We start from the raw sequence: 17213 nt of genomic DNA on the forward strand, positions 1-17213 counted from the left end.
GGGCGGAACCTGACAGCTCTTCGCCTTAAAGACACAGCGGGGCCAGGGCAGGGGTTGGGGACATGGGGCCGGGGGGGCTCAGCTCTAGCACAAGCAGATGGTCATGGTCCTACATACCGAGCTGATAGAGACTCTGGGGGTGTACCCCCCACCACACACTAGCATCCCTCATTCCTAAATTAGGGTTGCCACCTATGCAGGTTTTCCCAGGAAAACCTTTTTTGAGGTCGCTGTCCAGGGAGTGGGAGATCTGTAAGGGTGTTCAGTACACACTGCCACCTGTGCAGCTTTATGGGCTCAGGATCCTCCCGGATGTCCTGGCTTTTGGGTAGCTCAGAGGTGGCAACCGTAGCTTGCCCCAGTCACAGCCCAGGAGGAGCCCACTGTGCTGGGCGTGGTACAAACAGAACCAAAAGAGGGTCTCTGCCCCCACAGGATCTGAGGATGAGACAAGATGCAGCAAGTGAATACAGACAGAAGGGGTGGAGGGAGCACAGTGAGACAATTAGCATTGTTTTATGAATTAATATTTGCTAGTTATGATTAATAACCTGTCTCCTTTTGCCCACAAAGACAGCCAGCGTGTGGTGCAGACAATGAAATACATTGAAATCAATTAAAACAATGGGGAGTCCAGTGGCACCTTAAAGACGAACAGATTTATTTGGTCATAAGCTTTCACGGGTAAAAAAAACCCACTTCATGAGCAGAGCCTAAGGGAGACCTTAAAGGCTGAGGCCCTACCTGCTCCATGTTGATGTTGAAGAGAGGCCTAGACTGGACTAGGACTCTGCAGACTTAGGTTCTAGTCCCAGCTGGGTGACTTTGGGACAGCACCTTGCCTCAGTTCCCCCTTCTGTGAAATGGGGCTAATGATGCTGACCTTGTTTGTAAAGCACTTTGAGATCTGCTTGGTATTATTTTCCTAGCAGTAGATGTTCGTCCCAGCATCCTTCACAAATACATCCCCTCTCTTTCACCGATTGCTGCCCTTCACCCCAGAAATGGCTGCATTTCAGTAGTTTGGGGGGGCGCTGTGGATCTTTCACGAGGACGGGAGCTATAATAAAAATGAACAAAGCACCTCTAATGACTGCTGCAAACAAGATGTATGAACAATAAGGCTGTAGTGCTAGTAGTGTGTCATTAAAACATTCCACATCACACATGAAAACAGTGAGGTTGCATCACTAGCGTTCTCTTCTCACCATCACTGTTACGGGGGGCTCTGCTGGGATACATGAGGGTATGAGAAGCTATCTAAAAACCGTGCTCGGAGCAGCACAGCTAGAAGAGTTCTCAGCTGTAGGCGAGAATGAACCGCAAAGGAGAATGGGGACAGATTTCCCCCCAGGGACCAAATAAAGGGAGATTTGCACCAATTTGTGTGTCTGCACAAGACAGGCAGCTGCAATCACTTCTCCTCCGGAGTAGGGGGGAGGTTAAAAGCAGGCATCCTCTGAGCCTGGGAAATTTGTTAGCACCCCTGTCAATGAAGGGGTTAAAAGAGGGAGAGCCCAGCCTCCATCAAGCTTGGCTGTAGTGTGCGAAGGGCCGGCCCCTGCTTCCTCTAGGGCTGTGTCAATGTAACACACCCTGCCAGGAGGAACAGCCAGCCCCACTGGCTGCAGCTGAGAGGAGTAATGGCTGCCACTGGAGTGCTCCCCTTTATCAGGGGGGTGGATCTGAGTGGGAATGACTTCAAGGTAACTCAGGGCCCCCCTTAAACTGGGCTGGGTGGGGGGAGGGGAGTTTAATTCTGGGGCTGGGCTGTGGGCAAAGCCCAGGACTGGGAGACAGACAGGGAGGTGGCCGGGCAGCTCCCAGAGTCTAGGCCCTGCCTGCTTCCTGCCTGGCTAATTTTAGACAGTTGCTCACCCCTGTGGCTGCACCGTGGACTTTTCTCCTCCAGAGGCCCCCCAGGGATCTGAGCGGTGCCTGCCTCTGTTGAGCTGATTTTTGAGAGAGGAGGAGAGATGGTGTTTAGTGGCCAGAGATGCCTGGCAATTTCAGAGCCCCTTTGTGCAGCCGTGGAGGGAGAGATGAATGGATCCCAGGGTAGGCCTGTGGCTGAAAAGCGCTATGTATTGTCATGTTGGTTCTGGTCCATGCTGTTATTAATGGCTGCATCGATGAGATTTGGCGCTTGTCTAGCATTTTTAATCCAGGGCTCCATGCACTGAAACTAATCATGATCCCTGTAAAGGGGACAAGTATGTAAAACAGCGGTTCTCAACTGGGGACCTGGGGCCCCCTGGGGGTCCTGAGCAGGTTCCAGGGAGTTTGCCAAGCAGGGCCGGCATTAGACTTGCTGTGGCTCAAGCCAAAGCCCCACCATATGGAGATGAAGCCCAGGTCCTTGATCCCCGACTTAGCTTCATGGGCCCCCCAGGCACCTGCCCTGCTTGCTATCCCTTAATGCTGGCCCTGGCTTTTATATGCAGAAAATCAGTTGTTGTGACACAGATGGGCCGTGGAGTTTTTCTAGCATGTTGTGGGAGTCTGGGGCTCAGAAAGAAAAAGGTTGAGAACCTCTGATGCATCGCAGAGAGATGAAATGACTTGCCCACGCTGGCAGAATTGGGAATAGAACCCAGGCACTGTTGTTCCCGGTCCCCTGCTCTAACCCCTCAACCGTGTTTCCTCCTTGGTAATGCTGCTCTTCGGAGTTCTGTTTCCCCAACCTAAGCTCCGACCAGGGGTCGAAATGCTGCTGGGGGCTGGTAGTCCTTTGGCCATGCTCGCAGGTCACCCCTGTTTGCCTGGGCCCATTACTTGCCCTTGGTCACAAGTGATTTTTGCTTGTGTACGTGAGACATCAGTGACTCACCCAGCTTTGTCCCGTGGTGTGACATGACTGATATTTTGTGCCTGCATAATCTGACTACACTACTAAGAAGCTTGGCCCCTGGGATGACCCAATGTGCTACATTTATACTGATTCCTACCAGGCATGAAACTGTAACCAGGCCTGGCAGATAATGAGCTCACGCTGGCCCATGCTGGTCGCTGCATTTGAGGAGCAGGATTTCAGCTCTGCCGGCCCGTGATGGGGCCCACAGAGATTTTACCTCCTCTGAGGTTAAAATTCAGGTTCTTCCTTTGCGATTACCCCTCCCCCCCACCCAACAACTGAGCCCTCCCATTCCAGTGTTGGCATACCTGACCTGGAAGGTAGTTAAACAAAATAATAGCCACTTAGGCCCTGGTCGTGCCAGCGGTTCCATGCAGGTGGGCCCCCGTTGGTATGATTGGGGACGGGCGCAGGGGTCTGTCTTGTGAAGTGGCTGGCAGGGTTGTGACCTCCGCCTGTCGCTGGGAACCTACTGCTAAGCAGGCCCTTAAAACGCAGTTGCACAATCTGGGTTAAGCAGTTGGCACATTAGAAAGGCCTTTTGTTGCAGGTCCGTGCATCTGCAGGCTGGGTTGGTTTTTTTTAGAAAAGAAATCGTCTTCCTAACAGAGGTGGCAACATGCCTGCTAAGGCCGTGATCCTGCAGTGCCCGAAACTCGTGCATGACATCACTCAGGGGAGCAGCTTCCTTGAAGCCAGTGAGCAGATGCTTGTGAAGGAAGTTACACGTATGCTTGGGCCTCTGCAGAATCAGGGCCAGCTGGTGTCAGTTCATGTGATTTTTATGCTGCCTCCAAGCCCCCTAATCTTGCGTAACCTGCCTGACCATTGCTCCATTCATACTCTGCTATGGAGATGTTCCCCTCCCCTATGTCAATTCCCAGGGCCGATCCTAGCTGGGCATGTGTGCACTGGGATAGTTTCTCTAAAACCTGTAGACAAGGCACCTGCAGCCACCCGTATTCTAAGCTAAGAGGGCAACCGTGATCCTCGGCTGCATAAGCGGGGAAATAAATCCTAAGCAGGGTGGGGGAGGGCAGGGGAGGGGTCGAGAGCCACACAGGCGGGACAGCAGGGGGCTGCTGTTAGGGTGGAAGGTCCCGGGGTAAGAATCCCATGTGGGAGCTGCAGGATGTTTGGGGGCGGGAGTCAGGGGCTGAGAGCCGTTGGGGTGGGGGCGGCGGGGTGCTGCTCAGAGTCCTGTCCAGCTGTCTCTGCGCCGATCCGATGCATCCGCCTCATGGTAACTGCGACGTCCGAGTGCATTTCATTGGGAGTTTGTTACAATAAGTCCTACCCAGTCAGAACGGCCTGTCGCCTTGGTATGTTTGGCAGGGATCTTGGGAAAGTGGCCTTGGTTAGTTTCACACCTGGGGTGTGGTGGAGGGTGTTAAGAGCACAGGATCTGTTTCATCTCAGGTGGATGGGAAACCTGGCAATGCCCATTTCTCTGCCCATCGGATGCCGTAAAATGCCTCTTTCTCTCCCCCTCTCCTCTCAGGGGGGCTATTTTCCTGACCACGTGAAGTCCATGACCAGCTTGCGATGGCTGAAGCTGAACAGGACGGGCCTGTGCTACCTGCCGGAGGAGCTCTCTTCCCTCCAGAAACTGGTAAGAGCTGTGCAGAGACCTGCCAGCCCTCGCTGCTGCACGGACGCTCCTCTTGGGAAGCTGGGCTTTTGGGAGGGGGGTGTGAGTCGTAATGCAGGTGATCGCATGGCGCCGTTGAGCGCCAGTGAACAGAGCTGGCAGGCTTCAAACAGAAAGCATCGTGGGCAGGCAGACCCACCCGAAAGCTTCCCCTACAAGCATCACCCTCATAATACCTAGTTTTTAACTAGTGCTTTTCGTCCATACAGTCTCAAAGAGCTTTGCAAAGGAGGTCAGTGTGATTATCCCCATTTCATAGCTGGGGAAACTGAGGCACGAGGAGGTGCTGTGACTCACCCAGCAGGCCAGTGGCCAGCCAGGAATAAAACCCTTGTGGCTTGGTCCGGTGCTCTATCTGCTAGGCCATACTATCTCCCCTGCTGTGCATTCCAGTGTGCGTGTGTACACACCCTCTTTAAGGGTGACCTGCAAAGGATCTTTAAAAACGGGGCTTGGGTCTTTTCTTTAGCCAAAGTGCTCATTAGATGTTGGAATGAAATCAAGAATGGAGTCCCCCCTGTGCGAGGCGCTGCACGGTCTTTCTCTCCCGCCGCTGCTTGGCTTTCACTGTCTTGTGATAAGAGGAATGTGGTGGATTCACCATCACTTGAAGTCTTTTAAGTCCAGACTGGGCATCTTTGTAAAAGATCTCTTGTCGCTCAATCAGAAGTGATGGGCTTGATGCGGGAACTGCTCTGTGGTTTTGTGTCGCCTGTGTTCTAACTAGGTAATTCCAAGGCCTTGGAATCGGTGCATCTGTGTCATAACTTCACTAGTTCTCCATAGAGCCTTCCTTTGTAGACAAGATCTGACTATCTAGTGGTGTGGGCAAACGCACCTCCTCTCCGGCCTGCTTTCTACATTATAAAGAAGCAAAAATGGGCTCAAATCCCAATTTTGTTTATTTTTTCTTTTCAGATTCTCTTTAATGGAATCCCGTCAGGTTAAAACTCTCGCTTATAACCATGCCCCCAGGAACTCCCATGATCTGTGTGACTGATGCTGTCCTAGATGTCAGTCTAGTGGCTGCGTGCCTGCCTGACCTCCCTCATGTGACTGGTCTCAGGGATGTCAGTGCGATGACACACAGGGGTCAAGTTAAACTTGCTCATAAGCGTTTGCAAGAGGGAAGCTTTTGCTGATTAGAGTGGAGTGAACATCTTTAAACCGGATTCACCAGTCGTTTGATTTCTGTTTGTAACCAAACAAAAATAGTTCAGTCAATTTCACTTCTGTTCTTTGCCTATTCACTTTGTAGTCAGTTTCACTTAGAGGTTCCCGTGTGATCTCTCTATACCTAGTTTTTAAATAGAGCTTTTCATCCATAGATCTCAAAGAGCTTTACAACGGAGGTTCTTCTCCATTCAAGGCATTTATCTTAGCCCCCACACAGTCTTTTCATGTGTTTATCCTCACAACACCACTGGTGGTAGGGAATGTGGTAAACTGAGGCACAGAGACTGTGGTGTGCCCAAGACTACTCAGGAAGTCTGTGGAATAGCAGGGAATTGAAAGACCCTGGGTCTCCTGAGTCCTATTGAGGCCACCCTGCCGCTCAACAAAATGACGCAATGTTTGGGATGCAGCAGGACGAATATTTAGAAAATAAATAAATTCCAGTTTCCGTTGGAATGAGAAAAGCAAACGCTGGGAAACTCTTCTCTAGCATCCACCTGCCGAGGGGTGTCGAGGGCCTATAAAAACAATGGTTTGCAAAACAAGCCGGAGTGTTTGGGACTTGACTGAAGGAGCCTGCCTCTGTTCGGAGCATGGTTTGATGCTCTAGTTCCTGACGGGATGACAAAAGCAGAATAATCCTTTATTTCCCTTTGGAAGCACCAAGACGCTAGGTCAGTAGTAGCCAGTCCCTGCCCCCAAAGAGCTGGACAGTCTAAAGAGACAAGGCACCCACAAGCCGGGGAGAGGGGCAGAAGGCTCAAGCAGAGTCCAAACGGCCTAGCAGTGCCCCGGTTTCTTTTCATTGTGTTTATAACCAGGCGTTTGTTCTTCGCTTTCCCAACAGGAGCACCTGTCTGTGAGTCACAACAACCTCACCACGCTCCACGGAGAGCTCTCTGGCCTGCCGTGCCTCCGGGTGAGTAACCCGCGCTGCGTCCCTCTGTCGCCCCGCACCCTGCTGCGCCGGGAGAGAGCGTTTCTCTGCAGACACTCGGCAGCCAGCCTCTAACGGCTGGCCTCTCCTCTCCCGCTGGTCGACATGAACCCGCCCTGGACGTGTCAATTGGACCGATCCCAGATTGGAAGCCCAGGCTCCCTTGCCAAGCCTGGGCCCAGCTGGGCCAATGGACGAGCTCAGAGAGCTCCCCAGTGCTGTCAAGTGGCACCCATCCGAACAGGGCCAGCGAGCTCTTCAATGTGGCCTTAGAAACTCGCCCCGCTCTAGAGGTTGACTCCTCTAGCTGCGTGGAAATGCTCCGGGGCTGCCTTGGCGCGGGGGTTGGTCTTGTCTGCAGTTACCGCACGCAGGCGTCCTGCGCTGCTTCTCCTTTTGCACTTCCAAGGGCGAGTGCCAGTGCGTCCCCTGGGCCTGTGCGTGGCCGCTGTAGCCGGTCCGTCTCGCGCAGGGGAGGAGGGATTGGCTGCTCTGGAGCCGGATTCTCCCCACGCTGTGGTCAGGGAATGTTTTGGATCTGCTGCAAACCCTGAAGGAGGGCTTAGTCCACAAAGATCCAACCCCCTTCCCCCCCCACACCGCCCCGTGCTTTGGTAACTTCCTGAACCGCTTGCTGTTCTGTAACCCGGCCGGCTTCCTGGCTGCCGCTTCTTCAAGGGGCTGGCACCCTGGGTCGCTCTCAGGCAGAGGGCCTGGCTGCCGGGGCTGTGTGAGCGATGGTGGGGCTGAATGGTTATCCCCCCCACCAGGGGAGAGGGGCTCTGCCTTCTGGGGCTCGCCGCCTGCGGAGGTCCCTCTCGGTGCACCTGTGCCCATGTCGATGCTGTCAGCATATTTAAGGCGTTAACCTCCAGACAGGGGTGTCACGTTACACTTGGAAACCCCTGTTGGAAAGTGGCGATGGGATGGATCACTTGATGGTTACCCGTTCTGTTCATTCCCTCTGGGGCACCTGGCACTGGCCAGTGTCGGAAAACAGGAGACTGGGCTCAATGGACCTTTGGTCTGACCCAATATGGCACATTCTTATGTGGCCCAGCATGGAGCAACTGTGGAGATGCAGCCTGGGGCTCTTCCCTGGTGGGGGTGGGTGCTGGTGCCCTTCTCTGGGGGGTGGGGGAGGCTGGATGCCCTTAACAGCCATTGGCACTGCTGGGAGCTGAGAGGATTGGGCCCTTGGCCTGGCTGAAGCTTTGTTTGGTGGTGGGTCGGAGGAGATCGCTGAATGTAGCACTGTGGCTGAGAGGCTGAACGGGTCGGTATCCACCCCCACCCCCAACCCAGGGCTTCCCTTCCATATGGCAGGAGCTTTTCTGTTCTCTCCTCTGATCCCACCCAGCTTCTCCTCTGTCCCCGTTAGCCCTCCCTTCCACATGCTGCCTCCCTCTGCTAATCCTCCTCCTTTGGGCCCAGCGGGACCTGCTCACGTCTGGTCGGTCTTTGTCCCCGCTCTGATGTGGGTGCTGAGTTGGGCTTGCGAAGGCCCGGGCCGTGCCTGGCTCCAGAGCCGTGACTATAAATCTCTTCCCCTTTTAAGGCAATTGTGGCTCGAGCGAACAGCCTGAAGAATTCAGGAGTTCCTGATGACATTTTCCAGCTCGATGACCTCTCGGTGCTGGTATGTGCTCCGGGTCCCTCCTTGCTCTCCTAACCCAATCAGTGCAGTGAAACTAAAGAAGCAGAGAGATTCCAACAGCATCAGTGGGGAGTGGAAGGGAATCCTAAACCAGCATGTTCAATCAACCCAAAAGAGAGGCAGCATTGTCTAGTGATTAGAGCAAAGGGTGCGAGCCCGGACTCCAGGGTTCAATTCCCTGCCTCTGCCACTGACTTGCTGTGTGACCCCTGCCAAGTCTCTTTGCCTGTCTGTGACACTTTTTAAAATGGGGATTGTACCCATCTTTCTGAATTGCTTTGAGTCAGGGCACATTCATGAATGGTCTAATACTATACAGGCTCAGTAAATCCGGGTTTTAATAAATGGCTCCTCGGTTGTTAAAGTCCAATAGCACCAAAGGTTGCTTATAAACTAGAGCTTAGAACTATCTCTCACCCCACCTACTGATGTGCTTATCCCCACCTATAGCTAGGCGAAGCAGCATGTGATTTATTTATTTTTAATTTATTTTACAGTTTCAGTGAAAAATAATCAACGTTTATTTTTAAGCATTTTTTAGATTTGTATCAATTTAAATTGTCTCAGTTGTGTGAAATTCTGGGAGGGGGGGGTCAGACAGAAATTAGTCAATGACAGTAGATGTTGAGATTCAAAAAGTTAAAGCTTTATAACTGTGAAAACACAAATTGTCAACATCCCAGGTCAATATATATATATAGAGAGTAAATTTCCTTCAATGAAACTCCCAAGTTCTCAAGCAGCATTCTTCTGACATTGCCTATCTGTACATTTTGACTGTTGGAAATATTTTTCTGGTGGTTAGTGTGTGGGTGTGGTGAAATCCACGTTTCCAGTAAAATCGAATCCTTCCAAGCCTACCTAATACCACATTCTACCTGATTGTTTGCAACATGCTTATCACAGCTATTAATCCTTGATTAACCCTTTACAAATGTACGCGTGCCCCAAGGTGTGACTGTCCTGTTTACCGAGGGTGAGCCTGTTAAAAAGTGCCTAACTCCCATTGGCTTTCCATGGGAATTGGGAGTGTAACTTTCTTCGGCAGGTTTCACGGTCCCGGCTCTTATTAATAAAACCTGGCTGTTGTCAATAGGGCTCACCAAAGAACCCAGCTACGGACAGTATAATGACTTCATTCTTGGATCCCCTTTTTAAAGGGACAGGCTGTTAATTCATAGATTCATAGATTCTAGGACTGGAAGGGACCTCGAGAGGTCATCGAGTCCAGTCCCCTGCCCGCATGGCAGGACCAAATACTGTCTAGACCATCCCTGATAGACATTTATCTAACCTACTCTTAAATATCTCCAGAGATGGAGATTCCACAACCTCCCTAGGCAATTTATTCCAGTGTTTAACCACCCTGACAGTTAGGAACTTTTTCCTAATGTCGAACCTAGACCTCCCTTGCTGCAGTTTAAGCCCATTGCTTCTTGTTCTATCCTTAGAGGCTAAGATGAACAAGTTTTCTCCCTCCTCCTTATGACACCCTTTTAGATACCTGAAAACTGCAATCATGTCCCCTCTCAGTCTTCTCTTTTCCAAACTAAACAAACCCAATTCTTTCAGCCTTCCTTCATAGGTCATGTTCTCAAGACCTTTAATCATTCTTGTTGCTCTTCTCTGGACCCTTTCCAATTTCTCCACATCTTTCTTGAAATGCGGTGCCCAGAACTGGACACAATACTCCAGTTGAGGCCTAACCAGCGCAGAGTAGAGCGGAAGAATGACTTCTCGTGTCTTGCTCACAACACACCTGTTAATACATCCCAGAATCATGTTTGCTTTTTTTGCAACAGCATCACACTGTTGACTCATATTTAGCTTGTGGTCCACTATAACCCCTAGATCCCTTTCTGCCGTATTCCTTCCTAGACAGTCTCTTCCCATTCTGTATGTGTGAAACTGATTTTTTTCTTCCTAAATGGAGCACTTTGCATTTGTCTTTGTTAAACTTCATCCTGTTTAACTCAGACCATTTCTCCAATTTGTCCAATACTCTGGGACAGGGTTCTTCTTATGTGTCTGTACAACAATGGAGCCCAGATCCTGATTGGGACCTGAGGTTATCATTGTGTGTATTATGGTAATACCCAGTTTGACCTCTGCTCAGGACCTTAGGGCATCATTGTAATACACTTTACCATAATACACATCATAACCTGCTTGACCTCTAAATTAGTCTCCATTTTAAAGCTGATCTAGTCTGCTCAGGAATAACCTTGGGGATTTCTAATCTTTCTTTCATAAACACGACGATCTAGCTGAGAAATAAGTAAAGGTCCAATAAGCAGTGAGACACCAAAACCCCAATGTGCGTGAGCTCCCCACGGGTGGCTGGCAGTTGCTGACTCTATGAGTGGCGCCGATGCCCCTCTGAAGGGAATCGACGAAGGACAGTACATGGCGTCCTTGTGATCTGGGCAGGTAGCACAAACCACGGCTAAGTTCAAATGACTGGAGGCCACGTCCTGGCTTTGGATATACGCACAGATATATCAGCAGTGTGGCCCTGAAGATCCTTGCGGTGGCGGGAGGGGGCTGATTTCAGCCATGGGAGGGGGGCTGTTGCTGGGTGGGCCACTCCATGCCAGCTGGGATGGAGGGGTTCTCCTGACAGCTCTCTTGCTTCCCCTCCCCCAGGACCTGAGCTACAACCAGCTCACGGAGTGTCCCCGGGAGCTGGAGAACGCCAAGAACATGCTGGTGCTCAACCTCGGCCACAACAGGTGGGTCTGGCTGCTCCGGGGTTCCAGCCAAGGCTGCGTGCAGGGGGTTCCTGGGCTGGCTGCACCAGCTGGGCAGGCAGGTGTGGATTTCCCTGTCAAACAAACCCCCTCTCTGGATCTAGGGGAGGCCTGTGCCTCTGGGGGCTGGTGACGGGTGAGAGAAGGGAGGCAGAATTGACGCAAGGGGCACTTGAGAGCAGCTGGTGAAGATCACTGGGCGCTTGTCCCATGCTGCCCGGTTCCTCCATGTAAATGCCTTCCCTCCCTGGGCCGGGGAAGCCCCTGTGTCCCTGTCGGAACCCGGGAGAGCCCCAGTCTTTGCCTCGCTGCCAGGATCGTGCCCCTGGCTGTGCTGGGTAGCTAGGCTGGGTCACCTCCCTGCTGCCCTGTTGAGCTGGGGAGGGAGCTGAGCCTGGACGTGTGTCTGCACCCAGTTGGGGGGCAGGGTGACTGCTGCACGTGGAGACCTGAGCTAGCGCCAATAACCACAGCAGTGAAGCTGCAGCAGCCCAGGCTGTATGACCCTGGCCTGTGCGGCTTCACTGGCCAAAGATCAAAGCCAGCCCAGGGACGTCTCCTCATGCTGCGGACACGTCGGATTGCAGTGTAGACTCTCGGCACCCTTCCCGGCATGGTGCAGCGCGGCCCTGGGGAGCTCCCTCCATCCCTCCGCCTCTCCTGGCTGGTAAACCGAGCGTGGCTCGTCTTTCTTCTCCAGCATCGATAACATCCCCACCCAGCTGTTCATCAACCTGACGGACCTGCTGTACCTGGACCTGAGCGAGAACAAGCTGGAGAGCCTGCCGCCGCAGATGAGGCGCCTGGTGCACCTGCAGACTCTGATCCTGAACAACAACCCGCTGCTGCACGCCCAGCTCAGGTAGAGGGGTGTCCTGCCGCGCTGCCGGGGTGGTGCGGGCTGCCGGCGTTGTTAGGGGGCGGGACGCGCTCGGGAGAGGTCCCCTTTGGCTGGACTCTCTTCTAGCCGCTCTCCTGGGAAGAGACTTGTCCGGCCAGGGATCCGGTTTCTTGATGGGTTTCTGGTTGCATGGGGCCGCTGACAGACAACCAGACAGGCCTTCTCCCCAATAAACGCCCGAGAACCCAGCCTGGGGGGCCCCTTCGCTCCTCTCCAATGAGCCCTTTTGGAAGGGACGTGGTCAGCCTCTTGGGGCCTGATCCAGAGCCCCCCGTGACATCAATGGAAACCCCCCCCCTTCCCCCCCCACTGACCTTCTGAAGCTTGGGATCCGGCCCTTAAGTCTTTAAATAAGACCAGTTTCTTGGACCTCATGGTGCAGGCCAAGCCCTAAAGACTGGTCGTCTCTCTCTGCCTAGCTCTGGCAGGCACAGGTCCTGTCCCCCGCCCCCCACCAGCAGCATGGCCTCTAGAAAGGAAGGGCTGATCCGGCTCCCATGGCCCAGTCCACCCTTGGCCTCCAGCCGGGTGCAGGGATGGCTCTTGCGGAATGGGCTCATGTCCCTGGGGAGCTGGGCGGAAACCCAGCAAAGCTGAGACCAGGTTTAAACCAGTCCTGGCGTGGACGTGCTGCATCCCGCCGCCTCTTAGAGATTCATAGACTCTAGGACTGGAAGGGACCTCAAGAGGTCATCGAGTCCAGTCCCCTGCCCTCATGGCAGGACCAAATACTGTCTAGACCATCCCTGATAGACATTTATCTAACCTATTATTGAACCAGAGCTTGGGATCCTGCTCTCCTCCGGTCCGGGATCTCCCCGCCAGTCCCTGGATCGGCCCAGCGGTGGAGCTCCCCTCACTGCTTCTCTCTCCCTTTCCATGTAAAGGCAGCTCCCTGCAATGACCGCTCTGCAGACCCTGCACCTGAGGAACACGCAGCGCACTCAGAGCAATCTGCCCACCAGCCTGGAGGGCCTGAGCAACCTCGCAGGTGAGCCGCCCATGGAGTCCGGGGCTGAGGGGAAACATTGGGGGCACATGTGGGGAAACAGCACCTCTCCGGGCCTCCTTCCCACTGCTGCCGGGCAACAGGGCCGGTCCAGCGAGGAGGCCCTGCACTAGGAGAAAGGTGTCCCACTCCCGGCGAGCCACTGGCTGAGCTCACGCCACCCGCATGGCAGCTCGTGTCCACACACGGTGACTGTCCCCAGCGCTGGGGACAGAGCTGGCTGGGTGCATCTCCCAGGACCAGGCCTGGCTGATCCTGTCATCCACAGCGGCATCTTCCCTGGTCCAGCCGCTCCTCCTCCCTCCATCCCACAATGCAGTGCCTTGTGTCTGGGGAAATTACCCAGAAGCCCCTGCTCCCAGTACCAGCGTGGGCAGCCCATGGCATAGCTTCTCCTGCAGTCCCAGAGCGCACTGGGACAGCCACCTGGTTGAGCCGCATGGCTGGGTGGGGCAAGGATGATGCCCCTGAAATGTTCCTGTTGCTTCTGGCCCCGTCCTGAGCCCGCTGGCCAAGCTCCTATTGGTGGAGCTGGTCCAGGCTCTGACGCTGGGAAGAGTGCAGCTGTTAGATGGGCTGCCTGCCCCGTCCCTGTGAAAGTGGATGCGTTCGGGCCAGGACCTGCTAGATTATCCTGGCATCACATCCGCGCACTCACAATTACTGTGTAACCCAGCCAGAGCCCTTGGTTCTCCGTGCCTCTCCGCTGACCTGGGCCCAGTCCGGTTGGTGGCTTCACATCCCTTCTGCTCTTCTTCCCCAGACGTGGACCTGGCCTGCAACGAGCTGAGCCGGGTCCCCGAGTGCCTCTACACCCTCTCCAGCCTGCGCCGTCTCAACCTGAGCAGCAACCAGATCTCCGAGCTCTCCCTCTGCATTGACCAGTGGACCCAACTGGAGACCCTCAATCTGTCGCGGAACCAGCTCACCTCACTGCCCGTACGTAGCGAACTCCCCCGAGATGACATCAGGGAGCTGGCTGGCTTCCCACGGCCAAGCTTAGGGCAAGGTCTCATTGGGACAGGCCTGGTGGCTTTCTCTGGAGCTTGGTCCTTGGCTTGTGAAGCTGTGAATGCCACAGCGGCATCACAGACCCGAGGGGCTGGTCCCCCCCCCCATCCCGCTGGCTCCCCATCCTCTGACTCAACAGGCCTGTGCTTTCCTCGCTGATTCAGGCCGAGCTAAGAGCTCCTAGGCCCCCACTTACCATAGCATCAGCGCCCCTCATGGTTTGTAATGGGTTTAGCCTCACAGAACCCCTGGGAGGCAGATGGTGCTGTTATCCCCATGGTACAGTTGGGGAAACTGAGGCACAGAGCGGCTAAGTGACTTGTCCAAGCAGCTGGCAGGATGCCCTGGACAGTAGCCCCTGCAGAGCCCAGTGGCCCAGGCTATCGGCTCTCCCTGATCTGTGGCACATGTCTCTCTCTCTGTCCCCAGTCTGCCATCTGCAAGCTGACCAAGCTGAAGAAGCTCTACTTGAACTCCAACAAGCTGGACTTCGACGGCATTCCCTCTGGCATCGGCAAACTCACCAGCCTGGAGGAGTTCATGGCAGCCAACAACAACCTGGAGCTGATCCCCGAGAGCCTGTGCAGGTGAGCGACCCGCCGGCCGCCCTGGCCTGTCCGAGTTGGGCTGGGTCTGGGAGGACAGAAGCGGGATCCTCCCCGCAGCCTGGGGCAGAATCTCCCCCAGGTGGCTGCTGTGTGGGGATAGGGAAGGAAGCCGTTCGCTCGCTTTGGATTCGAGCGGCAAGGCCGACGGGTCCTCTCCATCCCCGTGCGCCTTCTGGCTGCCGGTTACCCACACCCCCCGAACACCTGCAAAGGGCTGGACTGCCCAAGGGACCGGCACCCGCCGCCGTCGCTGGCCTGGGTGGGGACTCGGCACCTCCGACATCAGCCCTGCTATGTGTTGAGTTTAGCTGCCGCTGACGACGTCCGCAGCCTGGCTGCGAAAGCCCCCGCCCCACCCCCTGCGAGCTCACAGCCCCCTCCGAAGCCCGGCGGGGGTGGATGACGACTCGGTCTGACTTCTCCAGGGCAGACCCGCTTGGTGCAGATCTCTGAGCTGCCGCCCCCCTCCCTGGCATGGCTGGGGCGGAGGGGAGGGAGGAGCAGGTGGGTGCGTTCTGCAGAGGGGAAGGAAGGGCGTTGTGTTTCTCGCAGGCGAAGCTGGGCCTGAGCGTAGAGCAGCATCCGGGTGGGACGGGGCAGATGGACGACGTACGGAGCAGGGAAAATCTAAGGACTCGGCTCAGGCCGAGCTGGCTTCCCAGCCCCCTTCCATGAAGAGCTGAGCTGGCTTGTGATGGCTCCCCCAGCTCCTTCCTCTGGGTGGCGCTGTCCCCTCTGCCCCCTGCGTCTCCCCTGCTGGGATCCCCCGGCCCTGCCCTGCTGCTCCGCATCAGCCCAGCGCGTTTCGGGAGCGGGGGCCAGGCTTCTCCGAGCGTCTCTTCTGCCCCTCCAGGTGCACGAAGCTGAAGAAGCTGGTGCTGAACAAGAACCGCCTGGTCACCCTGCCGGAGGCAGTTCATTTCCTGACGGACGTCGAGGTGAGGCCGCGGAGGGACCCTCCGTGCTTCTCCGGCGCCTGCCGGGCAGACATCCCAGGCCCCGTGCTGCCGTGGGAGCCGGTCCCTGGGGGGATCCAGGCAGCCCGGGGGAGTGCGGGCTGGTGTGCGAGCGTAGTGCACGGCTCCGCTCTTGACCCCTCTGCGGAGGGTAACCCCACCCGCAGCGCCAGCCTGTGCTCCCCACTCCGAATGGGCTGGGCAGGGGGGAGGCTCTCTGCGCCCCTTGCCAGCCATGGGGTGGCCTGAGTTAATGTACTGGGTCAGGATAATCCCATTGCACAGCGGTAGGAAACTGGGAGCCTAACCCCATCCAGGATGTGGGCCTGAGGCTCTAAGGGTTAAGACCTGCGGCCAGGCAGCATGGCACTGGGACTACAACGAAGGGACTGTGGGGCTCTAGCCCCAGGCCCAGTCCTACTGATCATGCTGCCCCTCGCCCTGGCCCAGCACATCCCAGGGCAGGAGCTGCTCCGATGGAGCCGTCTGAGAGTCCTTTGCTCCCTCTGCCGCCCAGCCAGGCCTAGCGAGCTGGTGCCATGCTGAAGGGGGTTATGCCATACAGCACGAGTGAGTGGGGAGACCCTGGATCACCCCTGCTGGGCCTTGCCTGGCGTAGGATCCCTGCCCGCCGGGCCTGCACTGGAGGGGGTGGAGAGGCCCCCTGCCGACGACCAGTGTGTTCGTCGAGGGGCCTGTTTCCAGGGTCGTCTGATCTGTTCTGAGTGGCGCTTGGCTGGCTGTGGGCCCTCCCGCCTCGGTTAAGCCAGGGCCCCTGTGCGCCCGGTGCCGGACGTGGGTCTCGTGTTAGCAGGGGAGGGCGTGGCATCCCAGCGCCTGGGAAACGAGTCCCGTTCTCCCTGCCCGACTGTAGCCTTGCACCATCAGACACTGACCCTAAACCCTGATGGGGCACAGGAGGATCCCCTCCCCCGGCCAATGCCCCCGGAGCTCTCCGGGGCAGAGCGAGAACCAGCTGGTGCCCAGGTCTCTCTTGTGGCTGGTGTTTGGATCACCTCTCTGTCCCGTGCCTCTGCAGATCCTGGACGTCCGGGAGAACCCCAACCTGGTGATGCCCCCCAAGCCGGTGGACAAAACCTCTGAGTGGTACAACATCGACTTCTCCCTGCAGAACCAGCTGCGCCTGGCTGGCGCCTCGCCCGCCACCGTCGCAGCAGCTGCAGCAGGTGAACCACAGGGCAATGGGGGGGAAGTCACCTCCAGCTGAAGCTTGGCTCCTGGGGAGCCAGGAGGACTGGGAATCACAGACGCTGGGAGCAGGGTACAGAACCAGAGGGCTCCTGGCCATGCTGTGGCATGTCTCTCCTGTCGTGGCGCCAGCAGTGCCAAGCGATTCCTGCCTTGGCCTGAGAGCGCCCCACGGCGCAGGGTCCCTCATCCCTCCTGGGGTCTTGAGTAGGTGTCGGTGATTTCTGGGTTGTGATCTGCCAGAGCTCACCCATATTGCCTGTGTTCCCAGGGAGCGGCACGAAGGACCCCACGGCCCGCAAGATGCGGCTTCGCCGGCGCAAGGACTCGGCAGCGCAGGATGATCAGGCGAAGCAGGTGCTGAAGGGGATGTCGGACGTGGCTCAAGAGAAGAACAAGAAACTGGAGGTAGGAAGGGGTGGGGCGGGGCGATGAGTGCTGTCGGTTACACACACACACACACACACACACACACACACACACACACACACACA

The 17213-nt window shown here is 55.8% G+C and overlaps 1 protein-coding gene across 1 annotated transcript in view; it reads left to right on the forward strand.

The window, feature by feature from the left end:
• The first annotated feature begins 1598 nt into the window (after positions 1–1598).
• The window catches only part of FLII (FLII actin remodeling protein), a 25955-nt gene continuing 10340 nt past the window's right edge, over positions 1599–17213 (forward strand). The window contains exons 1-12 of the mRNA XM_029911271.1: positions 1599–1706; positions 4356–4466; positions 6529–6600; positions 8177–8257; positions 10922–11007; positions 11726–11887; positions 12814–12917; positions 13699–13874; positions 14376–14533; positions 15408–15492; positions 16550–16697; positions 16991–17127. Of these exons, the coding sequence (XP_029767131.1) occupies positions 1644–1706; positions 4356–4466; positions 6529–6600; positions 8177–8257; positions 10922–11007; positions 11726–11887; positions 12814–12917; positions 13699–13874; positions 14376–14533; positions 15408–15492; positions 16550–16697; positions 16991–17127 (1383 nt within the window). The 5' untranslated portion in view covers positions 1599–1643. The remainder of the gene's footprint in view (positions 1707–4355; positions 4467–6528; positions 6601–8176; positions 8258–10921; positions 11008–11725; positions 11888–12813; positions 12918–13698; positions 13875–14375; positions 14534–15407; positions 15493–16549; positions 16698–16990; positions 17128–17213) is intronic.

Source organism: Terrapene carolina, unplaced genomic scaffold (assembly GCF_002925995.2).
Source record: "Terrapene carolina triunguis isolate 2854851 unplaced genomic scaffold, T_m_triunguis-2.0 Scaffold93, whole genome shotgun sequence".
NCBI lineage: Eukaryota > Metazoa > Chordata > Testudines > Emydidae > Terrapene > Terrapene triunguis.